Source organism: Pleurodeles waltl, chromosome 4_1, assembly GCF_031143425.1.
Source record: "Pleurodeles waltl isolate 20211129_DDA chromosome 4_1, aPleWal1.hap1.20221129, whole genome shotgun sequence".
Classification (NCBI taxonomy): domain Eukaryota; kingdom Metazoa; phylum Chordata; class Amphibia; order Caudata; family Salamandridae; genus Pleurodeles; species Pleurodeles waltl.
The window spans coordinates 218,834,558-218,861,926 of NC_090442.1; the positions used below are offsets into that span (position 1 = coordinate 218,834,558).

The 27,369-nt window shown below is 43.5% G+C and overlaps 1 protein-coding gene across 1 annotated transcript in view; it reads right to left on the minus strand.

Annotated features, from left to right (window-relative positions):
- The window catches only part of LOC138287148 (potassium voltage-gated channel subfamily KQT member 1-like), a 750,297-nt gene that overhangs the window by 127,731 nt on the left and 595,197 nt on the right, over positions 1 to 27,369 (minus strand). Inside the window, exon 11 of the mRNA XM_069227507.1 lies at positions 13,719 to 13,936. Within this exon, the coding sequence (XP_069083608.1) occupies positions 13,719 to 13,936 (218 nt within the window). The remainder of the gene's footprint in view (positions 1 to 13,718; positions 13,937 to 27,369) is intronic.

The window sequence follows — 27,369 nt, forward strand, 5'->3', positions numbered from 1 at the left end:
GACATTATGTGATGTGATCCATATAAAATCGTCTCACAGATGATTGACATTTTGACTATAATGCTGATGAGCACACAGTTTTAGGTCATAGCCAAGCAGGTTTATAAGGACAAAGCTTATTTTATTGGTGGCAGAAATGCAATATCTGTTGTGTGATACAGGACTAGATTGAGGGGACCATGAAATTGGATGTTAATAAAGGGTTTAATAGTACACATCGGGCCATACAATTTGCAGACGGAGTAAGTATGGGCATGGCCAGCTTTGTAATCAAAAGCATGGAGCTGTTGAAAATGCAATCAATGGCGAGAATCAAGATGAATTATAATTGATGTGTGAATTGTCTTGGACGAGGCAGGATTTACAAAATCTATGCAATATTTGATTTGGCAATAGAATTTCTGGCCTGCTTACTACATAAAGCATTTTCTGCATATGGTATTACATTTCAGGAATTCTGAATGTTATGTGACTGCATGCAGAAGACATCTTATTACAGGAATAAAGCCAGAGTATGGTTGCACCACAAATTATCTAGGTGGTGGAGAACCACAGATTGGTATCTGGAATGCGACTGAAGTATATGTTGATACTCAATGCAGAAGTTTTTATTGAAATTACTAATGAATATTCATGTATTGTGCGTGTTGGATTTGCGTAGAAAATGTATTGACTTAGAGAAAACATTTCAAAGTGTGACCACGCGAGTGGCCCCCAATGTTCACAAAGTGTACTTATTAATGGCTTATTAATATGAAATGTTGAGCTTATGTTTGATTAATGTAGTAATACGCTATATTGAGGGTTATGCATTATGTATTAGCTTTATTAATTGTAGGCTTTAACTTAGCAGAGGTCTTGGCCAGATGCACGGTCTCATGTCAAGCTGCATTTCTTAGGCATTTAGTAAAATGTCTGCTTAGAGAATTAAATTGTGATTTTCCATTGTGCTGACCTAATGTGCTCATAGCTAAAAGTCTTTCTCATGCAAACTGCTTGCTAGAAGATTCTGTACTAGCTAATGCAACATTGTTAATGTAATGTGTGTAAGACTGACTTTCCCAGGAGAGTACAATGAAGACACTGGCTGGAGTGTAAGCTGCAACAATATTGTTACCTGACGAGCCGGATGAATGAGAACAGTACGAAAGGAGACAAGCATCGAAATGTGAACCATGTACTAGTAGAAATGTAGATTTGAGGTTTTAGTTTTATTGGAGAGTGTGAACATGCGATCCCTTGACCAATAGGGAATTGGGAAATAGTTTTAGGAAATCTAACTTAGCCGGACTGCACTGACAAGAAAGCAGCATTTGCCCATTTTCTATCTTGCTGTAAGGCCATTACATTTTTCGTCTTGAGAAGAGACGTGCTTAACTTTACTGCTTAAAGACTTTGCCTTTTCTGAACTTTGATGTCGAATCCTGATGCCTTGCTGATCAGACTGATGTCCTGATGACGAAGACTGTCACAGCTTGCTGATCCAAACTCAGGATAGGTATATTGACTATGATGTTGTTTGCTATGTCTATTTGCTTTTGTTTCTAGGTACCAACCGTGCTATTTTGACACAGCCATAGTTAGATGTTTTTCCAAATTTGTGTTGACAAAATTGTTTTGCATGAAGCCCAAACATGCTATTCTAATCTGGTGTTAGTTAGTTAGGGAGCTCGCTGATGAAGTCCATTATATGTGATAACAGTTGATGTCTTTTCTTTGCTGAATCTAAATGTATGTAATATAGTTTGCACAGTTATTCCTGCTATTCATTTGCACTGTAACTTTAGAATGTGTAGTAGCTCAAGGTTTGATTAGATTGCAATTCTTTCGCAGCTTTGGTCAGCAAGAATTGTTTCTGTATGTTTATCATTTGATTTTGAGATTATCTTACGTGACATTAGCATTGTTAATATAGGGAAATAAGTATTCAAACTTTTACACAAAGGTGTGGTAATTCATGACTGCATGGTAATGATGTGTGATAATTACTGACTCTTATTGATTACTAATGTGATTGATTGTCATTGATTATTGATCTGCACATACTGGATATATGGTGGGAACATCTTAAGCGAGTCAAAAGGTTAATCGGACTATTCGCAAAGGTCAGACAAACTAACAATACTGTACTGTCTTCCTGTGTTTGATGCAGCATGCATTGAACGATTACCATGAGGGCATCAAGAAGGACCTCTAGAGGCTTGGGTATTCCACTAGGCTTTGATAATGAGGCAAAGCTGGACTCTCTTTTCTGAGACCATGATATCAATTTACACAGAGCATTCAGAGTGGCCCTGGTCTCCAAGCTTCTACCTCCATAAGGAAGGCCCCATCTTGAACTTGGAATAAAATAAGGTTGCACCAAACACAAATCAAGGTTCATCACATGTCAGACATTACCAATCACAGGTTAAGGAACTAATGATTTCCCTGAAATCAGGATCTCTGAATACCTTATGTTCTCTGTCAATGCACCAGGTACAGTTGTTTTTTAACTTTCCTTTCTTTATTCCTGTGATACCCTTCTCTCCTCACTTGAAGGCAGGAATGATTAAGGCATTACTAAAAGAAAAACTAAATGTAGAAGCTAACTATTGGGCTATCATCGACCTGCCTGCTAATGCTAAGAGTGCTGACAGGTTTATAGCCCATTGGTTATCCAACAATTTGAAGGTGTACAAACTATTAGATTCTGCCCAGGTGAGGTTCTATTCTGGGATCTGAACAGATACCACTTTGGGCACAGTTGTGGATGATTTGAGTAAAGGTGAGGATAAGGGTCAGGATAAGGGGTACAATGCAGGTCCTTTTAGACTGTCCACATCTTACTCCAATGGCTAACCACATTTGGTCTGGAGGATCCCTTTCTTGGTTTCCTCCTTTCTGTCCAGGAGCTCCCAGTGTGCTGCTCTGCCACCCTTTTGGAGTGTCTTCACTCTATTTAATAGTGGAACCTTAAAGGCATCCTTTGTTTCTCCCATCCTCTTTAATAAAGGCTAGCACGATCCTGATGGCTCTCCGTAGATTTTATGCATCTGACGTTGCTAGCTATGCTGCTGACACAAAACTGATTTTGTACTCCTGAAGAGAGCAAAACCATTCTTTTTTCATAAAAGATTTCAGAAATGCTGTTCAAATCCTTGAAGTCTTGCATGTAGTTTGTGCAATGCCCTGTTCTATGGCTTCCCAAACAACACACTGGCTTCAACTTAATTCTCCACTTTGGGACTTGGCATGCCAGAGAACAGAGCCCTGGCTGGGTGCTTCAGCCCCTGGGCCCGTGGGAGGTGTGACTAGGGCCCGGTCAGAGCTTCTTAATCTGGACAGGCAGAGGAAACCGTCCTGAGCTGGCAGGACTCCATCCCTGGCACCTTGAGACACAGCGAGTCGGGGCTTCCACCCCACGGCCTGCAGGAGCCTTGACCTGGTCTGTTGTCATTGATTTGTAACCCAGGAAGGCAAAGTAGGCTTTCCAGAGCCTGTGGGACCCCCCTCTGAGCTCTGGGACACAGCAGACTGGGGAATGGAGCCCAGCACCGGGGAGGGTTCCACCCCTTGGGCCGGCTGGACCTCTGGTCTGGTGCCTGTTCAGGCCTTCTTGGGGCTGTGGGACCCCGTCCTGGGCATGCACTTGGGACACAGCAGTCAGGAGAATTCATCCCAGTGCCAGGGGCTTCCACTCGCCTCTTCACAGCTTCTGAAGCCGGTCACGCAGGGGACGCATTCCTGGGCTTGAGGGACTCCATCTCTGGCACTGTGTGACACAATGGCCAGTGCGCGGACCCCAGGTCTCAGGGTTCTCACCCTTCCTCTGCCATAGCACGACCCAATCTATACACTCAACTTTACAGAGGAAGACATTCGAGAGAATGTATCCTGCCTCCTGGAGCCCTGACTGGGCTTGAAGCTTCAAATGAGCCTTCAATGGAACTTCCAGGCTGGCTCAGAATTTTCAACACTGAGTCACGTGAAGAAATTACCTGTTTTATTTATTTATTTTAAGTACAAAACGTGGCAAGTGATGTTGAAATTACACATTTTCAACCACCTATGTAGGTGTGGTTAATTACCCCTAAACACAATTTTGCACCACCCTACTTTCAATCCATCCAACGTGGAAATAGACTCTTGGAAAATTACTTTTGTAATTCACAAAAGTGAGCGTTACAATCAAAGTATTTATTCACACAGGGCATTCCAAGTGAATAAGGGTATCACCATTTAAACTTTGGTGAACGAGTACCCTGTGCATCAAACAGACCATCATGTTTCTGTGCCCCCACTTGCCCTATCAGTAGATACCTTCCACCAAAGGCCTGATGGACTTGCAGCAATCAAGGGTAAGTATGGTGGACCCACCTTATTAAGAACGGATGATGTGATATACTTTTATTTTTTCCGGAACTGCTAGTGAAAATCTGGTGTTCCTGAACAAAAACAATGACCCTACACCCTGGGAGAAAACTCTCATGGCGTCAGTCATTAGTTTTTTTGTTTCACAAAAATAAACCTTGTAAAACAAAAAAGACTCCTAAGTGCTGAATGACGGTCGCTCAGCTGTCAAGCAAGAGGAAATCTCTAAACATGGCGGCAATAATCTGCCATGATGGTGGAGGTAATAAGGTGGCAGAGGTAATGAGGTGGAGGAGATATTGATCTCCACCATCCTGGTGGACAAGCATACATTCTGCCAAATTTTAAGGCCCATATTTAAGAGGGCCTAGCGCCTCCTTTAGCCACATTAGTGGCATTTTTTAAAATGCTAATGTGGCCCAACGAGGCCAAAATCGCTGTGCCATATTTACAAAGTGGCGCAATGTGTGCATTGCACCACTTTGTAACCCCTTGCCCCACATTATGCCTGCGCCAGGCATAATGTGTGCAAGGGGGGCATTCCCCTGCAGGGGGACCGCAAAAATGGCTCAATGGAATCGAAGAGATTCCACTGCGTCATTATTTGCAGCTACTTTTAATACCTGCACACAGCAGGTGTTAAAAGGGGGCACACCACTGCTTTCAATGGGCCCCTATGTACTGTGCAGGATTAGCGCCAAAAGTTTGGTGCTAATCGTACACAGTACATCAATAGTGTCAAAAACGTCGACGCTATTGCCCCTACCCTGCACCATGGTGTGCCACATATTAAATACGACGCACACATGGTGGCGGTAGGGGGGAGCAAGAAAGGTGGCGCTGCACTAGATGCAGCACCACTTTTCTCAAATCAGACCCTGAATGTGGCCTTGAATCTCCTCCAACGTGCGGTGTTGGCGTTCCATGATGGGAACCCCCTGGAAGTTTTTGAACAACCACATAAAGTATATAAATGTGGGAATTCACCAGTGCTTAATTTGTGCTTGTTGTTTCCGGTGCTGAGCACCGGCACTTATTTTTGAGGGCCGGGGCTTATTCTTCTGCCTCAAGCATTTGCTGTGAGCATAAGACACATATTAGAAAAACGGATGAAGGGAAAAATGAAAAAGCGTCACAAAGGGAGAAAGCAGAAAGCTTCAACAGTGAGCTGAAGGGTCAGGGAGTGGCTGTAAATGGATTAAAGAGGCCTGAGATGCCTTCAGGATTACGCTGCCTCAGTATTCAGTGCTCGCACATTTAACTGCAGCAGCCGCAAGTTTAAGAGGAGGGCTTTGGGCACCAGCACCTTTTTCTTTACAAATTAAGCACTGGCATTCACATACCCTTTTCTTACCCCTTACCACTGACTGCAATGTCCTCTGTTGTGCAGGCAAGAAAGGACAAAGGACATGGCTAAAGGTCCTTCCTGCCCAATTCCCCTGCGTGCGGCCAGCAGATCACAGTGCAGGAGGGCATACACCAAGCGGGGTATCCGCAGGTGGGCCATTTAATTAAGCCCAGGACATGGCCACTACAGAAAGGGCGCCATGCCTTGTTTTCGATACAGAGGCCTACAAAAGAACTGCATTTCGCATACTCTGTCAGATACTTAAAATTCTCCTTCAGCTACGTAAAGTGCAAATGTTAAGCACAATATTTTACAAAGGGAGGACACGTTCTCACTGCTTCTCACAGCTGCGAGCCTCCCTGTGTAAATCACTCCTGCTCGGCAGCCACAAATGACATTTCTCTGTCACGGGAATTCCCTCTTTCGCAAAGGGTGGGAATTCTACCATCGGGAAACTGCATGGCTGTTAAGCAGAGGCTGCCTACCCCCTTCTTTTCAGGGCTAAGGACACCCCTAGGCGACAGGGATGGCAGGGACAAGGTAGGAAGACCCCTCCCCCCTACCTTGAAACCAACCCGACAAGTCACCTCAGTCCATGGCTGCAGACAGAATGATCAACTCGTTATTCCAACCTTGCTGGGCGAGGCATCCAGCTGAGGACGTAATCGTTACGTCCACTTAAAGATTTTTCAATGAATAAAAATATAGAAATATAAATTTGTTATTTACCATTATGTAGATCCAGAAGTACTATGTTCACATTCTAGAAAGCGAGAATCGTAACATGTTTTGGTAACGAGAGGAGGCTGCCCTACAAAGTACGGGAACTCATTTTCAGGGCTGTGCCACATTCAAAACATCACTCCCAGGGACGGGGGTGAATGTTACTCTAAAATAAAGCCAAAGCAACCCGAATTGGTGAGAGTATCCCTGTATGTATATTTATTTGATATTTCACTTTTGAGTGGGCCTGAGGGGTCTTCAGCTAAAGTTTCCCACAGTCTCGAAAAATAGGCGCAAAACCCCTAGAAAGGAGCGAGCTAATTAATTATGTGCTGTCTCCTCTCCCTCAGACCATACTGCAAAGGATAGGGCCGTCTTAAAACAAAAGAATAATAAAAAACGAAAGAAAATCACCTAGGCTGATGGCCCCAACCTCGTCAGACTACTTCTGAAGCATTTCTACACTTTTGTCGGATTCTGCATTAAACTAACAGGCTGATGGTCTAGTACTTTTTATGCAGATATAGACATGGTTGACTGAGGCATATTCAAGTTTTGTATTCACTGCATCTCTGTTTCATGATGTTAATGTTTTTTCAAGTTGGTGTTAGTGGACTGAATTCAGGAATAAATAACCCCTTACATTTGTTTCCTTTGGCGTACATGTGAGCAGCTTACAATTCTTCAGAAAGCACAGATAAGGGAGTAGTACATTTGAAATGTTTCTATTCGAACTATTAATTTCGTTGTTCAGCCCGTTTGGACATACTTCCCCCAACAGGTTTCAGATTCCTAACAGTGGCCTTATGAAGTGTGCTATTAGTCCACTTCTGCAGCTTGCAGTACTGGATCCTTCTGATGTGACTTAAATGACTATAAAGATTAGAAAATTAATTTACATTTCTTGTAAACCTAAAAAGTTGGAATTAAAAGGGAGCTTATCACTTTGGATGACTTGTCTCTGCCACCGCAGAAATCAATACTGCATCTTAAGTTTCTAACTATGTTTATTTTGTTATGAGTGAGTCAGTTACATAGATGGATTTCCCACACTTCAATATTTATTTTGCAATTTGTAAATCATGAGAAAAATGCACGGACGATAGTTATGACTTTTATAAGATGTGTTGAAGACTTCCATCTGTAAAAAAAAAGTTGTGAATTATAGCCTGTTTGTATGTTTGCTACATACATAACCTTTGTTCCCATTTCCCTCACCCTAACCACCAGCCTAGCGTGTGGTGTTGCCTTTTTACTCCTTCCTGTTCAGATAAATATTTGCCTACAATTTGCTCCTTAGTGAGTTATCACTAAGCATTACCTACAAGAGAGTCACACCACAAAAGTTCAGAATTAGTACACAAACAGGCCTCAGCATAAGCTACTAACACACTTCTGATGTGCCATAGTCAGATATCATTGGACACTCAGTGACACCTTTCACACATATTAAATTACATTTATAATTTGGGTTTATTCAGCAGAGCATCAAAATCATTCAGTTTGCAAATGCCTGCCAACTCATCAGCAATCCTCCACACCACGACATAGATCAGTCAGATAGGGTTTGATTATATATACCATAGTTGAGTGGTGTAACGAAACGTGGCCACCCCACCGCAAAGTACATTGAGCCCCCCCCTTAGACCCAGTTAGAAGCTCTCAGGCCAGGGGCCGGCTGCCCGTGCACAGTGTAATGTGCTGAAGGGGCCCCCTGGAGCTCGGCCCCTCCCCACACCACGGGGACTGAGAGGGCTGATGTTATGCCGCTGCCATAGCCTCATGGGCCCAGCGTTACATCGTAGCTACTCGCCTACCTAGCTATGTTATCTAGCAAATAATCTTCACAGGCTAGGCCATGGACCACCAACCAGCCATCCAACTAAGTGAAAAACGGCACAACCATACAAACTCATAGTGAAATACACAAAGATCTTTACAAGGATCAACCCCATTTTACTTTCACATTAACCAACACAAATCATTAATAGACTCGATATTTAATATATCTCCACTACTATGCATAATCAAAAAAGCACATCCAGCTGATTGACTGGAATCCTAGATCAATGGTTCCCAGATTAATGTGCATTCTAATGGTAGAAAGCACTACAAAACCCTCATAACACTCTGAGAATACTTTCACCTGTAGATTACTCACCTTTCAATATCCCAAGTGCAGACTGGATCCGGAAACATTTGCGATAGCTATCTGCCACCGGTAGGTGATGTTGACTTCATCTCGACTCCTGAAGTGGAGTTTCTGTGACATCACTATAGCCATGAAATAGCTATGTTGGCAACTCAACACAGGTTCTGTTTTTTCTGTGTCTTCTAATGCAGGTTCAGAGCTCCTCTCTTCAGCTCACGTGAGGAAAGAAATTTGTTGCAGTGCATGTTACAATGCGACTCCATAAGAAATAAGAGTTGAAGCCCATGTCAAAAATGTGATAGACAAATGTCCACTACAGATTCACACAATGACTTTCTATGGTGTCTTGGGTCAAGACATGACTAGTTGAGGAGTGATATTGAATGTACAAAGAATCCTAAGCAATAATGGAAAGATAGGCCAGACTCTTTATAGCTGTCTCCGCCTTTGTCAGTACTCATGCCAGCATTACATGCATTAGACCTGTCAGCCTTAGGGTGGTCTTCACCAAAACGCCTTGCCTTCACCACCTCGTATTTTTGCTGATCACGTTTTTCTTGGCCTTAGGACTCTGTGCATGTTAGTATTGCTAACCAGTGCTAAAGTGCTTGTGCCCTCTTCTCCAAACATGGGAGAACTGTCTTCTACCCAACTGCCACATTTAATTTACTTGTAAGTCCGTAGGAAAATGGTACCTGGTTTACTCAGGGCCTGTAAATTAAGTGCTACTAGTGGGACTGCAGTACTGATTGTACCACCCACTTAAGTATCCCAGTAAAACATGCGCCATTGTAGCTTCTGTGTGCAGTTTTAAACTGTCATTTAGACTTGGCAAAGTAAACCTTTTTCCAGGCCCACACCTTCCTCTTTAATATATATAAGTCCCCCCTAGAGCAGGCCATGAACAGAAAAGGGGAGGGTACGGTGTATTTAAAAGTTTGACTACTAAGACATGTAAAACTTAAAAGTAGATGTCCAACACTCTTACATTTGTTTTCCACTATTGCAGGGCCTACCTGTCCCATAGGATAACATTGGGCTTCCTTATTACATTTAATAAGTAATAACTTTCTCTTGGGAGCATGTAGACAGGTTGATTTTGGTGTCAAAATTGCAATATAAAGCCCTCTTTAACGGTAGAGTCCGAAGGGAAGGGAGGAAGGGGATGTCTGACACCTCAGAGGGGGTGGAAACCTCCAGAACATTATCCTTCTTTCAACGGGGCACCAGGCATAAATAATGGACCCTCAGACCCAGTTTTTCAGTACACTTCTGAATCTGTGCAAGACTCATAAGAAGGACTGCTGTGCTGCTTTACTGCAAGGGGGGCTGCCACTCTGCTGCCCTGCCGCCCTGCCGTACTGTCCTACTGTCCTACTGTCCTGCCTGAGTGAGAAAGACTGGACCTGCATCTTGAAACCAGAATAACCTCAGTGACTCTAAGGGCTAGTTGGCTGGCCTCCTGTTCAGAGCTTCAGGGACAGAACAGTTTCAAACAACCTTGTACCCAGGAACATTACTCTGCCAGCTGTGTGTCATGCCCTCCCAAGTGCTGCTACCTAAGTTCTGGACCCTTGGAAGATGGCCTTAAGGTGATCTGCCAGCCCAGCTGTGGTCCCAGCTGGACCAACAGCATTAACAGCCTAGCAAAATTCTGCATCAGAACCACTGTGAGATACATCCCTGATGCAGGACTTTGAATCCTAGCCCACAGCTTCCTTGAAACTGCCACTACGTTGCATATCCACGACACAGGTTTTTGCATCGCAAGCCCCTCATCAACGGCATCCTCAACAATGCCGCAGGTCTTTGCATCACAGCCTCTCAGCTCCTTGGAACCACCGTTGCATGACATATCCTTGAAGTAGGATCTCGCAAAGCTCCACAACCAGGATTTAAAGTACTTTGTTCAGCGGGCCTAACTGGGACTATGTAGACGACCCACACTCCAGTTCAGTCGGCTTGAACCTGTGACTTTGTCCTGGTCTAGCGTGTCCAAATAACCAGAAGTGGTTGTTTGTGGTCTTTGGTACTATTTTCACTGAAAACTTTTAAATTGCATATTTCTGGTTCTACTGATTGGATTTTTGTCGCTTTCATCTTAAATTATGTATTAAATGTTACTCAATTTTATTAAATTGGTGCTGGATTTTTCTTGTGTTGTACTGGACTTTATAACTGTGTGAATTGCTGCTTAAATTAGTTATTCATAGCCTCTGAGTAAAGCATGACTGCTCTGTGTCAACTTACCAGAGGGTTGAGAAAAGGTTAATTTTGGTTTGGCTTGTGACATCACCCTGACAAGGATTGTGGTTGCTGCCTCAGTAGGAGTTCACCTCTCTCAACCAACAACCCAATTTCTTGCGCAGTGAGCTTCCGGCACCAGGAACTGATCCAGCTTCCCTTGTCCAAGCAATGTTGGATGCTATTTCAAAAGCTCTCCTTTGGTGTGCCACCTGGCCCCACAGGTTCATACGATGATCCCTTTTGATGCAGAATGTTCTGCTGCTGCATTTGTGTTCCATTGGCACAGGTAGGATTTTATTCTGACATTGGCTCGCTTCCCGGCTACTGTTCAGATGCCAGGGCTGACACCAAGTTTGACCCCCATTTAGTTGATGCCATAAGCAAAGTGCCATCGCTCAAGCCAGCTTCACCCCCACTAAAAACGTGAGGCCAGGAAGGAAGATACAAAGGCTCCTTGAAGAGGGGAAAATGAGACATTTATTGGGAACTTATTCAGGACTGATTTGAGTCGGAGTCAGGTCAAGATTAGGTCCAAGCACAGATAAAAGAACCTCTTCTAATATTCCTTTCTATTGGCTGCACTCACCTCCCAGCTCTTCAGGTAACCAATGGACTGGATACTTCTCCTGATATCGATATAGATCTAGCCCCTAGCACAGCCCTGCAAGAAAAGACTTTTCATTTGGTGCTTAAAAAAAAAAGTTGCAGAAAACTTAGAGCTCCTTCTTCCCTCCATAGATCATCATCCAAACATCCTTACAAATGTTCAGTAGATGTCCACACATCTAATAGACTCCATCTTCCTTTTAACAAAGCCTTAACAGAGGCAGTAAGGGAACACTGGTTGCGTCCAACAACTACACCATAGGTTAGCCAAGCATTAGTATGTTGATATAGGCTATCTTCAAAGGATCTGGCCTTTCTTTTTAAAACCTTCTCCTCAAAGCTTAGTTATTCAAGCTTAATCCACTACTAAATAAAGCCATAGTTCCTTTCCCCACTGAACCCCAGATGTAGAATCAAACAAATTAGAGGGAGTCGGCTAAGAAACCTTTTTCCTTCAGACAATTGAGATTACTATCCCTTATCACAGAAGAACTTCTCTGCTACTACACACACCCCATATGAGATATGACAGCTATGTCTACCTGAACACCTCAGATCCTACTTTGCTGAGGTAGTCCATGATGGACAAGATGTAGTGTGTCAATATAAACAAGCATTTGCAATGCAATGGGTCTCACATTTGCTTGAGTTAGAGCTATTAGCGTTGTAAGCTCCTAACCAGACTTTTCTTGCCACATAAATTGAAAATGAAAAGTAAGTAATACAGTTTCACATAAGTGAGCTGATTCAAAGTGCCTCGGCATTAGCGTAAAGAAGCACACAAAAGGAAAAATAAGTTCGCTCGCAGTCAAACGTAATGCAGAAGAGCAACTTGCTATATAATAGGGGAGATGTCCAAGACGGTAACTAAACCGCCCCAAGGAGGGACAAAAGTAAAGCATTTACCAAGGATATTTGAAGGGCAAGCCCATAAACGAGTGATAGTGATGGGCATGAGCTGGGCTTGGTTAAAAGCCCAGATACCTGCCAACACATCGACAAAGCAGTGCTTGCGCGCTGCTATGCTTAACCCAAATAGAGGATTACACATGTCTGATTCCATTGCTCGTTCAATGAGCTCTTCAGTTTCCGTAAGGAGGCACACCTAGCTCCATTCCGCAGGCGTCCCTGAGGACGTCCAAAATACTCTAACATTTTCTTATTGATGAGGAGAATTATTTTTGGGTAGGAAGCGGACACCACTTAAGAGAGGAAGGCTGAGTCATAACCAGGTTGCAAGGGATCCAATCTTCCTTTTGGGGCACTTCTTGCAGACCAAGACCTTTTTCTAGTGGCTATTCCTACATGCACAGCTAATTCTCATCAACCTCCCTGTAACAGTAGCCCAATCTTCTCATCCAGTGGCACAAAGGCAGGGGAAAAGTCCACAATGAAACAGCTTCAGTGTTCTTTCTCCTCTTCCCTAGCACCACCCGGAAACCTACAGTTGTCTGGCCATGACAGAAGATTGCAGTGTTTTCTTACCTTGACAGCTGGCTGCTAGAAGCTGGTTCAAAGCACATGGTGTCACACCACCTGCATCTCTGTTGTGAGACTTAGGATTTTCATTCAGCATACCCAAGTCTCAACAGGAGCCCACCAAGCACCTCCAGTTCATAGCAGCAGGTACAGGATACTACTCTGCTCAGAGTGCTCCCTCCTCCATAGAGGATTCAGGACATTTGAAACATGATCCCAATGTTTTGACTGGGAGCCTGGATTCCAGACTTGACAGTTTTGCCACTGCTCAGTCTCTTGGCTTCCTGCATTCTCTTGGTCAGTCATGCATGTGGATTATGGTGCCTTTGAAGGCAGTGATTCTAACAACAGAAAGATCTAGCAGACTTCAGCATGATCTCCAAGGACACTGCAGCAGATTTGGCCTTGTGGAGGACAACCTCTTGAATGGGAGGTCTTTTTGTACCTTCTGCAGTGGCCACAATAGTGATGAATGAGTCCACTCTTGGGTGGGGTGCACTCCTAGGGGATCCATAGATCAGAAGGTTCTAAATACAGAGACTGCAGAAAGTATACATCAATTCTCTTACAGCTATGGGAGATGCAGTTCACTTCAAGGCCTTCCTTCATCCCATAGCGGTAAGTCGGTCCAGTTCTTGACCAACAATAAGACCGTGATGTGGCACATCACCAAGCTGGAGAAGAGGGATCTCACTTTCTATCTTGAGAAGTGCTGGGACTCTGGTCATGGATGCACCCACAGGAGCTGTGTTTTGGTTGCCAGCCACCTGGCTGGCTCACTTAACATCAGGGCCAACAGCCTCAGCCAACCGTGTCTTGAGGATCACGAGTGACATCTCCTCCAGGAAGTAGTTCATTCAGTGGGTCACAGCCCAGATAGGCATTTTTGCTACTCGCTATAATGACCACTGCCCAATGTTCTGTGCCCTCCAGCATTCGCTGTAGGGAGCCATCATGAAGAAGTTTCAGTTGAAGTGGGCTTTCGTCTTCACTACCAGTTTCCTCCCATGCTCTTGATTCCTCAGGTTCTAAGGAAGATTGGGGTGCCTGGACAAATGCCAGTAACAGAGCCCTCATCTGGCTGAGAAGGGTACAGAGTCCCTTGGCACCTCTAACTGTGTGCCCCAGTACAACCTCCACTCACAGTGGATCTACTCTCTCAATCAGGCAGGCAAATTCTGCACCCCAATCTTCAGACTGCCAATCTTCATGCCTGAAGATTAAGAGCGCTCATCTGAGTACTTTTTGTCTCCTACCAGAGGTTGTACATATTATCTTATCAGCTTGTGGGACTGTGATGAAATCAGTCAGTTATGGCGGATGAGAGTTTGTTCTTCGGTATTCCAATAACAACACTGACCTTCTGAAGGCAAGCTTGGTTAATACCCTGCAAATTGCATTGTCTTTAGCTGCCCAACAGGGGTGTGCTATTAGTAAGGTATACACTGTGGCCTTGTCAACATCTTTGTGCCTGGCAGATTACCTATCCTTATTCATGCTGCCTGTGATAATTCAGCTTTTGAAGGGACTGACAAATCTAGTCCCACCAGCCCCTTTTGATTTTCCTCAATGGATCTTTATGGGGGCTCCGTATTAGCAATTACCCAGTTGCCAGTTATGGTTCTTAATGTTTAAAATGTTATTTTTGGTTGCTGGTAACTCCGCCTGTCACATTAGTGAACAACAAGCCTTAAGTATCGGTCCACCGTTTACATGTTGTTCCGAGATAAGCTAGTACTGAGAACTAAGGTGGCTTTATTACCAAAGGTAAAGCCTCCCTTTCAACTCAGCCAATCCATCACTCTACACACTTTTTATTCCCTGCTACAACCAACAAAGGAGGAGGAACAACATGTTTTACACTAACCACATGAAAGAGATCATGTCAAAAGACCAGCTCGTTCTAGGTATATGGGCAAAAGGAAAGGAAATGCAGTCCAGTAGAGAACTATCACTTGCCTAATTCTCTTACACATAAGGATCTGCTATGATATGGTAAAAAAGAAGTTGCCTGAATCCATCTGTGCCCACTCTACCAGAGAAAAGTCTGCCACATTTGCCTTGCCGAGCGGAGTGCTGGTGGTGGATATATGTTAGCAGTGCTTAATTTGTAAAACAAATAAATGCCAAGGCCCTCATCAGAAGGTTATTACAGCTTGCCGCACCCATTGCCTCTGCCTGCACTGCCAATTGCAGTACCAACACAACTACTAACCAACACACTCCTAGAAATGTGACAATTGCGTCTATTCCAGGCCCTCAAAGCTATAAGAATGCCTTCAGTGGGAAGTAGTAGTCATTTTAATGCATGTTTTAATAAAAAAAACAGGTGTGCTAACCGCTAAATTAGACAAACAGTGCCACCATGTGACATACTATCAGAAGTACCAGTGTTTTCAATTAAGTGTCGGGCGAGCACCGGAAACCACCGGCTCAAATTAAGCACTGTATGTAATGGAGCAATATGATCATCCCTCCACACACTGACCAAACACTATTGTTTCGATTCTGAGGTAAGGAAGGATGACCATTTTGCCTGTTAAGTACTAGAGGATTTCCTTGTATAGCCTTCCTTTCGGATCTGCCGCCTAACTAGTACTGCTTGGGTATCTACTGAAAAGTAAGACATCTGCAGGTAGAAGTATCCATGAAAAAGGAAAGTTACTTTTCTTCAGTGATGATCTTTCTGGTGGCTTTTCAGTCTACCTGCAGATGTCTCACTGCCTCCCTCCTCACTGTCCAAAGAATGACCTTTTTTATACATGTAATTGTAAATATCCATATTTATATGCATATCTCTTGATACATATACACATATATCTTATTTACATAAATATAAGCTTCAAAGTTAGTTCTTACACTGCACCTATACAATGCTGAAGATGTGTTCATCCCAGCTTTGAAAGACACAGTTGGAAAAACAAATTAAAATGTATGTTGAGGTGCCCGCTTCATGGCTCCAATGACATCATCACAAAACTATAGTTCTAGGGGAAGATGGAGCAAGCTCCACAAACCAGAGCAGGTTATTGCAACACATTCCAGACTCAGTCAGTCCCTGGATATGTAAAGGTGAGAAATCTACAGGTAGATGAGTATTCACCACAAAAATTGTTACCAAGGGTAAGTAACTTCTCCTTCAACTCTTAAGTTCTTGGGGTGGTTGGGTGTAGGTGTCCAGCATTCAAAACTGCATATTGAGAGCATGTTTAGCTCCTCTTTTCAGCTGTCCCTGGCAGGTCCATTACTCCATATTTATGGTCTTCCTACAGTTCCTAACCTCTCGTGCACGCTTTCAACGTGGATAATTAAGGAGACTGTTTATACTGAAAAACAAACAGCTGCTGCTATGGCAGTTCAGAGAGAAGCATCACTCGTCAAACACCATCTTCTGCACCACATCAAGCTTACTTTTCTCCCCTGCTCTGTTGGTCCAAATCTTCACTTAACTCCACAGTAACCTGAAGTGTTTCCAGTCTCAAGTGGAGAACCTCAGAAGGAGACACAAATTGTTTGTGTGCTAGACCTTTAATGACTTTAGCCCCATTGTACTCTTGCCTAGGATACTAATACAGGCATGGAGTTCCGCATCTTTTCAATTCGATCTTTCGAGTAGTCTGTACACCCCTACTCTACCTTGCATCACCATAGGATCTTCTGCCAGCCTGCAAGCTGGTCTTCACGTAGGTGTACAAAGAAGGTGTTTCAGCTAGCCTTTAGAATAGGACATCCTGCGTTGTGCTACATATCTCTCCTTTTGGCTGATTTTTCCACGCATCCACATTTCCCTCCACATGCACACTGGATCAGAGATTCCTAGTACAAAAAGATAATGTGGTCTGTGGATAAATGTAGTACTGCCTGTCACGTGACCAGGGGCAGCTCGTTCACAATGGCGAAGGAGCGTTGCCACCCCTCGCTCCCCCCAACTGGCTAAGCCAGGAGCTGAAAGATAAAACAATATTTCTTTATTGTTTTATCTTTCAGCTTCTGGCTCAGCCAGCAGCATGTGCAAGGAGGGGCGGGCTGGGCCCCGGGAGGTGGGGGGGGAGAGAGAGAGTGCACCTAAGTGCACATGTGTGTTTAGAAGGCCATCCCAGGTCAGCCAAACACACATGCGCACTTTGGTTTCTCTAACCCGGCTGCGTTGAACAGCCGGACTGGAGAAACTGCACAGACCCCAGGGTTGTGTCTGAATGGCAGGCGATGCCTCTCAGACTAATCCTGGCACTGCTTTCATGCTACGTTTTCCATGAAAGAAGCACCAGGATTGCTGGGGAGCCTGTGCTTGTGTCCCAGTGAATGCTGGGACACCGGAAGAGAATTAAGGCGGCAGGTGGCAGCGGCGACGGGAAGAGGCATGTTTTTTAAAATTATTTTATTATTCTCCCACCCCTCGCCCCCTGCCCACCACTCCTGCTAAGATTTGCAGCCGTTGCACGTGACACAAAAGTAAAGTGTTATCTTCAGAACATTAAATACAGTAAATTGCATTCAACTTCATATGGAGACATTTGCTGTGTTCATTAACGCCCTTCAACCACAAGAGAAATTGGATCACAATTTCTAGCAAACAAGAGGAAAAACAAAGCCTTGGATATATCCAGACTGCAGATGTCTTTAAACCCCCTCATTAGTGCACAGTAAGCACACTGTCAAATGATTTGACGAGTTGACGTTGGAGCAAGCCATCTCTTGGAATTGTAAAACAAACAAAGTTTGAGGGTTTTTACTAAACTAACACAAGTCTGGAATATAATATGCTGCACAAATCGCACCAAGACATGAGAACATTGCAGACGTACTATGAAAAAGATATACAGCACAATGGCAATAAACCAATTTTTACAGCTCCTAGCGAATCATGAAAATTGTGTTAACCATGTAGTGTACTTTCAAGATCTAAAAAGGAACCGGTCTGCACTCCATTTAATGGTACAACTAGTGAGTACTGCAGACAAGGTAAAGTAGTCTAGGTCTAATGCATACAACTGCTCGGTGAAAAGCACAAGAGTGCGATGGGGTAACCTGGATCAGTTGACTTCGGGCAAAAATGTTCACTGTTTTTCCATTCTGTGGTCAATCAAAGCACAGATGAATCAGACTATGGAGCTTGGTGCTATCTGAGAATCTGCTTATTATAGGGCATTTAGGTAAGTCGGTCTTTTTGTGAGGACTTTTGAAAGTTGACATCAAGGTGTGTCAGAAATTCCATTGCAACTTTTACAATACAGCATCACTAGGAGCTGCATCCCTCCTACACCCAGCTTGTTTTGTGAAGTATTCCCAAACCACCCATCTTCTTTATGTACTTTTGTCGCCCTAAGTGCGCCGGGTATCTCCAGACGTGGGTCCTGGGCTCACTATGCCACTGGATTCAAGCTAGCCTGGGTGATACCCAGAAACCGGTCCCAGGATGCTTGTTTCCGGTCCAGGGAGGACCTGCCCTGGCAGTTCGGGCTGGACTGTTCCCATGGGGAAAAGGGTCAAGACTGATTCGCATATGGCTGGATCCAAACTGGTGTGGCATAGTGAGCAAAAGAATTGATGGATTAAACCCAAATCTGTGACTGGGGGTGAATGTTTGATTGGTTCTGCATTCCATCCATCATTTTTGTTTGTTTGCTTTTGTCACCATAAGCGCACCCAGTATGCCCAGACGGGGGTCCCGGGCTCACTATGCCACTGGATTCAAGCTAGCCTGGCTGATGAAGGGTGATACCCAGAAACAGGTCCTAGGATGCTTGTTTCCGGTCAAGGGAGGACCTGGCCTGGCAGTTCGGGCTGGACTGTTCCCATGGGGAACAGGGTCAAGGCTGATTTGCATATGGCTGGGTCCAAACTGGGGTGGCATGGTGAGCAAAATAATTGATGGATTAAACCCAGATCTGTGACTGGGGGTGACTGTTTGATTTGTTTCACATTCAGTTCATCATTTATGTTTGTTTGCTTTTGTTGCCCTAAGTGCTCCGGGTATGCCCAGACATGGGACCCGGGCTCACTATGCCACTGGAATCAAGCTAGCCTGGCTGATGAAGAGTGATACCCAGAAACCAGTCCTAGGATGCTTGTTTCCGGCCCAGGGAGGAGCCAGGCCTGTAGTTAGGGCTGGACTGTTCTATGGGGAACAGGGTCAAGACTGATTTCCACAGGCTGGATCCAAACTGGGGTGGCATAGTGAGCAAAAGAATTGATTGATTAAACCCAGATCTGTGATTGGGGGTGAATGTTTGATTGGTTCCGCATTCCATCCATCATTTGTGTTTGTTTGCTTTTGTCACCATAAGTGCGCCGGGTATCCTCAGACGTGGGTCCCAGGCTCACTATGCCACTGGATTCAAGCTGGCCTGGCTGATAAAGGGCGATTCCCAGAAACTGGGGTGGCATAGTGAGCAAAATAATTGATTAATTAAACCCAGATCTGTGATATCCAGACACCGGTCCTAGAATGCTTCTTTCTGGTCCAGGGAGGATCTGGCCTGGCAGTTCGGGCTGGACTGTTCCCATGGCGAACAGGGTCAAGACTGATTTGCATATGGCTGGTCCAAACTGGGGTGGCATAGTGAGCAAAAGAATTGATGGATTAAACCCAGATCTGTAAGTGGGGGGTGAATGTTTGATTGGTTCCGCATTCCGTCCATCATTTGTGTTTGTTTGCTTTAGTCACCCATTTAAGCAGCCCTTTAACCATGTCTCAGGCTTGCCATTTCAGAGCCTGTATGTGTGGTTTTACACTGCCATGTTGACCTGGTAAAGTATCCCTTTTGCCAGGGCCAGACCTTCCATTTTGATACATACAAGTAACCCCTAAGGTAGTGACAACCAAGAGGGCAGGGTACAATGTATTTATAAGGCACTACAGGTACTTTTAAGTTTTACATGTCTTCGTAGTGAAAACTCCAAAAGTCGTTTTTCACTACCGCAAGGCCTATTTCTCCCATAGATAACATTGGAATTATCTTATTACATCTTATAAGTGTAAATCACAATCTAGAAGAGATAACATTTTCAAGTTTGGGGGCTCTTGAATAACAATTTAAAATCACATCTTATGGTGAAGTCGGACATTAAATTGCAATTCCACAAATTCCACTTTTAGAAAGTTGGCATTTTCTTACTTTAGCAATTTAGTGCCTGTTGACTCTCTCTGGTCACTTGTCCAGGGAGGGTGACAGCTGGGCTTACTGTATTCCCTCTAGACATCCATACAAAGAGGGAGCTTAGGTGTGACTTGATGGGCCATCCTGGGAGGATGGGAGGAGCTGGACCCAGCCTCATATATACCTGAATAGGCTGTGTCCTGTCCCCACACAAAGAGCTGAACAACCCCCTGTACTGAGTGTTGAGCTACAGCAGGAAGGGCAGGACCTCCGTACACTTTGAACGCCTGTCTTTGAAGTATCCCCCAATTCAGAGCCTCAAATGGGTATAAGTACTAGACCTCGAACACCACCAACTCAGTACACTTCTGGACCTGTGAAGACTCTGCCAGGAAGAAGGACTGAAGTGCTGCTGAAGGACTGCCACGCTACTGCACCGCTGCTTTGCTCCTGCCTTGCTGTGCTGCCTTCTGTTCCTCAGTCTGGGAGAGGAGGACTGGCCTTGCATCACAGCTACCCCTTCCTAGGGACATAACCATCAGTCCACTACCAGATTTTGTAACTACTTTTAACACTAACCAAAATATATGGTTCTCCCCTCCTCATGGGCCAGAACTGTTCCTCTGCAACCAGATTCTGATGACGCATTTTCTCTTCCAGGTCAGGATTCGAAAATGCTTTCACCAAGGTCGATGGGATCTTTGGACCCCGTGAGGAGTGTGATTAACCACATACAAATATTCCTAAATCAATCTATACAACAACAAATTTACACAAACACCATGGCCAATGTGGCCTCGGAAACAAAAACTCCAATCTCAATCTATGAAGAATTTTGAAACTTTATTATAACCTAGTGCTGACTTCTGTGCCACTAAAGCATTACTAAAAGTCTTGCTTCAACACCTACTGAAATAATGTAGCTGCTCCAAAGATTTTTATGTTGTGTTGTTTGCAGGACCCAGATAGTTTGCTAATTTAACATGCTTGTTGCAAAGGGCTGCAAATACACTAACTAGCAGGGGTGTGAATCTAAAATTATCCATTGTAGCCTGCCATGTCACAAAAAGCTGCTTTATAACAGCCTAGATAACCCTGGTAGGGCCAACATGCTGTGGATTCATCCACTCAAACCAAATATTGGTGAAACCATAATAGGAGCATCTGAGGCTGAAAGCACTTGTATTATAATTGACCTCTCTAGATATCTCTAAACAACATCGACTAACACTTTCTGATTTTTATATATTGTAATCTCAAGTCTGTGTAGTATGAATCTGCTTTTTTTAAAAGTTATTGACTCCTTTGAAATTCTGCTTTATCTTTAACTTATGGAAATAATTTGCTCCTATGAGGCCCTATGTAATTAATGTACTAAATGCAGAATAGTTGGTGAAAATTTGGGATACTGTTTTTATAGGGAGACGTGTGGGAACACAGAATGGTAGTAATTTTATGGATTATAAGAGATTCTGAAATTTTCCTTCACAGAAATATGAGGAACATCTCAGATTTAGCCAAAAAGTTAGTGTTTGCAGGGTATTCAGTGTAAGAAAAGGTACTGGGATCCGCACAAGCAACATCACCCCAAACTATCACTGGTGCTTTGTTTTCAGAAATGTTATGTCTGGCAGGTTTTCCTGGTGGTGACTGAGCCCTGGCAAAAATACAGCAGCTACCCACATTGTTAGAATGGGTCAGTTTGTAAAATCTTTGTTTCCTTGTTGCGTTTGTGGCCTGTACTTTCATGGGATATAGCCCAACCACATAAATGGGGTAATACTGCCAGAAGAGTAGGAACACTGAATAGCAGGATATTTGTGGATATCTGCAGATTACATTAGCACAGTTCTCTTTCACTTTGTTTTGTGGTGCCATCATCACACACAGCATGCCACGCAATACAGCAAAAAATCAAACTCGAAATTTGAGGAAAGAATTTTCCTTGCATCCTGACTTTAATTTTAGAAAACAAAAAATGAAACTTGAAATTTGAAGAAAGAATTTCCCTTGCGTCCTGACTTTAATTTTGCAAAAACAAATCGTTTTTACCAGTATTGTGGATGACCGTTGAAGTCACTGCATTGTGAACATAGTGAGTTGGACGTCAACAAATTGTCCTCTGTCTAAAAGCAGCTAAAAACCCCCAATGCATGCAGCCTGACGTCCTCTCCAACAAGAATGGACAACAATCTGCAGGGATATAGTGGCCACGCAGTGCACTAACTTCTTTGTTTCATGGTTGTAGGGGACTTCTCCAATTTCAGAAGGTCCTCAAGATGGTGTTCTTTTGGGACTAAAGAACAGCAAAAATCAGAGTGGCAAAAGAAAGGTGGCAAGTGCTTCTTGTGGCCATGCATAGCCATGAGAAAGTTTCACTTGCCATACATGGTACATGAAGAAGAGGGCTAGGGAGAGAATGGGTCGCAGTGGCAGTCTGACCGCTGCCAGAGCGGTGGTCCCACTGTTTGGCAGTGGTCTGACCGCCACATTACGACCGTTGCGGTTGCACCACGGTCGGACCTCCACAGGAGGGACTGGCGGTACTGGCGGTCCTAATCCGCCAGGGCAGCGCTGTGTGCAGCGCAGCCCACTGCCATGTAAAGACTGGCAGAGACGGAGTGCAGGGGGGCTCCATGGGGGCCCCAGCACAGCCCATGCTCTTGGCATGGGGAGTGCAGGGGGCCCCATGGCCAGCCCTGTCGGGCTTTTTACTGTCTGCATTGCAGACAGTGAAAAGCACGATGGGTGCTGGTGCACCCTACACCCTACCCTACGCTGGGACGTTTCTGCCAGCTGACCCTGCTGGGAACTCGTAATGGGGCCTGCGGGAAGGCGGCCCAACTGCCAGAAACCTGACCGCAGGAGTTTGGTGGTCGGGCTTTTCCGTCCACCAGACTCATAGTGACCGCCTGAATACTGAAAAGTACAGAGAGACAGAGAGAAATGGTTCTAGAAAAGGGAAGGAAAAAAGTAGAGTAAATAGCAAATGTAAGTGAAAGCAGGAGAGTCTGGAAGGAGAAAATAGACAGATGTAGCAGCAATCAGAAAGGGGTAGCTGGGGCAGGGATGGTGAGAGGCTGTGGGGACAGATTGGGAGATGGGAGGATAATAGAAAAAGTTACATAGAGCCTCAAGGAACAAAGGCCCATATGTACTAACACATTTTCCCATAGACACAGAATGGATAAAACCCTTTGGTACATCTGGCCCAAAATGTGATCTAGATACATGTGGATAAAAGGTGATTGGAGATTTTAAGTGGAATGTACAGATTATCATGCTTTTCCCAATACAGCTGGCCCGGTGTGGTTTCAATGCACAAATCTGCACATATGTTCTAAAATGGATCTAGTGTAAGATCTAAAAAAATCACCTTGCATTGTGATCTTTGAAGTCAAACCACTGTCACATAACTCACACAGTTTTTCTCAAATTGCTTAACAATGGTACCCCATATTGTTTGTTACTACTTGCTCTTTGTGAGAAGTGCTAATGCCTTCCCTTTTTAATGATCATCAGCAATGTCTGCTGATCTAGTTGGAAAGTATATACTATTTGCTGAGAAGTTAATGTTCTATGATGGAGGTGATTTGGTATTTTAGTGCACATTTAAATATGGCAGTCTCTTAACTCTTTCTTAACATAAAGCTTGTCTTTTATCTGGACCTGTAGTATGCTTTCTACATTTGCCAGTTTGAAAAGTTCACAATTGTTCAAGCAATGATAGACACACCAAGAGCGTGCCTTCTTAAGATTCTATGCAAGAAGTCTACTGCATGTGAAAAAGAATACTTCCAAAGTGGGGGACTCTGTAGTCTTCAAATGGAAGGTACCATGCAAGCAGCATCAAAGACAGAGGTTAGCACATAGCAGTATCCTAGATGCAAGCCATGAAACCACCACTCAGAGCCTTAGAGGCAGAGCTGCTGCTTGCCCATTTATGGCTCCTCTAAATGAAGATGGAACTGGTGTCCTCAACCACACCACAGGACTCAGATGGACCCATCCAAGGCTCACACAATCACCTATCCTCTATCATGCCTACCTGTGTTGTTGGTTGCTGTGTGACAAAGGTCTCCTTTTGTACAGCATCTTTCGCACAACCTGCCCCTGTAACTGCGAGGGGCGTATGCCAATGTCGAAGCCTGCTTCAAGTCCATGCAGTTTTGTCTGGTGCTTTTGATCAAATGTAATTGAACTGTACATCTTTTGTCACAACCTTATAGAGAAATTCAATGTAGGACCTTACCAGCTTCCCCTGTGGGAATGACATTTAAATTCTATTTAGTTTTCACCATTGTTGCAGCCCTAACATCTTTATAACACGCTGTTCACCACTATTTTCCCAAGATGTCCTTGTTGGATATGCTCCAAGCTCTGTGTAATGTTTTTATTTTTTTTTAATTAGTGGCGAGTTAAAATAAAACTTCACTTACAAAGTCAGGTGGAATTAGGAAATGCCGCACTTTGTGAAGCAGATCAAATTTTCTTTCTCACTATGAATGCTGAATTTCTATGGCTTTGTATGGGCAAAAGTAACTATAAGGCCCATATTTATACTTTTTTTGTGCCGCATTTGCGTAGTTTTTTTACGCAAAATCGTCGCAAACTTAAAAAGTACAATGGTATTTTTTAAGTTTGCGCCGATTTTGAGTAAAAAAACTACGCAAATGTGGCGCTAAAAAAGTATAAATATGGGCCTAAAAGTCCCTGTAACGTTTGATTTTTTTCGGTGAATTTCTATGGTTTTTGTAAATGCACACGTTAATATTTCTGTTAGGTTGCGGGAAGCAAATCAGGGCCTTGCTTTTCCCATGTATTTGAGAAGGATCCGAGGATTGGCCGGAGAAAAAAAAGGCAATATTTTGCCCATGACCACTCCATGTGTTCTATGGTGTCAAGATGCCTGTATTTTGACCCCTTGTGTGTTTTACACTGTAACCCCCCCCACCCCCCCTCCCCCCAGGCAATGCGAGAAACAAAATGGAGGCTGCAACTTTTCTGTTAGGTTGCGGTCAGTCAATCAGAGCCTTGCTGTTCCTTGAATCCACAGAGGATCCGAGGAGGATCCCCGTCCCTATATATACAAATTTGGTTTTGATTTGATAACTAGAAAACTACTGAACAGATTTACACCAAAAAGGACGCTTTCTGGACCAAGAGCTAGCTTTTTGCCAAATATGGTGTAAATCCGTCTAGCAGTCCCGGCTGTAGTTGTGTTCAAAATCCCTATAGAAATTAAAATGGGGAAAATGCATTTTGGGACCCCTCCCACACTTTTTCTCAGCCCCTGCTTGACAGTTCACTCTGAAACTTTACAGACAGCAAAGAAGTGAGCGTCACATGTTTTTTTAAATTTCATGACGATTCATCAACCGGCGCCAAAGATATAGGCAAGTCAAAAAACGGCTTTTCAGTGGAAAATGGGTCCTAACTACAACTACCTATTGGCAACCTCCATACAGTATGTATGTATGTATATAGATTTATATATAACATGCATATGTGGAGTTAGGACTACCAGATCCATACTTCCCTATATGCACTTACCTTACAATGTTCTGCCCTTGATATTCTTGTACCACGATATTCTACAGGTCGATATTTAGTAGTACATCTAATCAATCCAATAATTTCAAAAACGCCAAAAAGCACTCTGTTCTTTAAAACTTTGCATACAGTACCTTTCAATGTTTGGTCATTGCTGAGGGCATGCCCCCCTAAAAATATGCTTCTGGCTAAGGGCTCAACTACATTAGGCAATGTGGCCCAAGATTAGGCACCAATCAGCTTATCAAAATACAGTTAATTAAGGACAGAGTCAATAAGTGGGTTCTAGGGCAAAATGAAAAATGTAGAGATATTAATTACAACCTCAGAGTGTACAATGCAGTAATCATAAAATGTAAATTGCCATAGTCACTCAGTTATAGAGCATTACAAAAAGATAAGCAAAATCGAGAATTATTCTAAGTTTCAATGAGCAGCAAAATCAGTCAAGAAATCAGACAGCATCACTAGTAACACCTGAAAGGTCTCGTAGCTCACCCCCAAATTCAAGGGTTTAACTATGAAATCTTCTCATAAGAATACACTGAAAGTGCAAACTCATCATTGTGTGAGCAAAAATTACATTTTGATAAAGCCGAACACAGGATTATTAAACATCATATTGTCTTACCATTTATTCAGGTAGAGGTGTATTCTTATAAGTTCACAAAACCTCCCACAAACATATTAGTCCAGAAAGCAAACAAAGCGGTGGATTTGAATGAGTCTGTTAAAGCATGTGTCTTTTCTGAATTTGTGAGGCTTAGTAAGAGATGTTCCATTTCTTGGTGCCCAGATAGCAAATTACCTTTTCCAGCAGCTTTTCTGTAGCTTCGTTTCACATTGTTGTTGCCTTAAGATTGTAGCATATTTTTACATTTCTGAGCAAGGGAGCATGTCATGGAGACTTACCAATCCAGTTTATAACCTTCAAGTTAAAACTGACTCTAGTTCATAGCTGGTGTAACCGTGTAGTAATTGAGAGTTACAGTACTCTGAAATGTGCTCCTGAGTTACTAATATCTGCTTACAAGGTGTCTGTGGATCCTGGACAAATAAAGTTGTTCTGTTTAAATGTGCATCCATCTTTGGCAAGAGCAAAAGCAGCCAATTACTCAGAGTGGAAAGGTCAAATGGTTGAGGTTTAGTTGCTTCATTTGGTGGGTGCATTTCCTTGCCCATTGTAATGTTGAGGCAGCCTCAAAGCAAGCTGGCCTCTGTCTTGGTAGGGCTGCAGTGTAGCTAGAAAGGTGTGCATTATTTTGGGAGGACAAGCACAACTACACCAGTTTGATCGTATTATCAACATGCAAAAAGGAAATCATGAGGGGCCGAACTACTTTTTTGTACTTCTTTCAGTACAGTAATCTCGTACTTAATACTGCTCCTTGTCCAATGACCTTTCCTTTTACTAACATTATCCTATCAAAGCCTGGCAGGCTTCTCAATCATTAGCAGAGACTGCACCTACAAAGATAACAGAGAGTGGGATGCTACTCTGTTTCCTACACACACAAAGTACTCAAATACCTATGAGAAGCTGTATCCAGTACAAGCCAAAGAGCATCAAACTGCACATTCTCCCTCCAGCGAGGATAAGAGTTTTATTTTATTGAACTGTTAAGAGTGATAAGCACAGTTTGTTCTCTGTTTTGACAATCTGTAAATGCCCTTTCTTATTTGCCTTTGTTTCTCACCCAAACATACTTTGTATGTCTGGGAGACGTTGTGCGATGATTTGGGCACATGGTCTTCATAAGCTCGCTTCAGTACTTTATTTTGTTGTGTTCAACTGTCTTTTGTTTTTT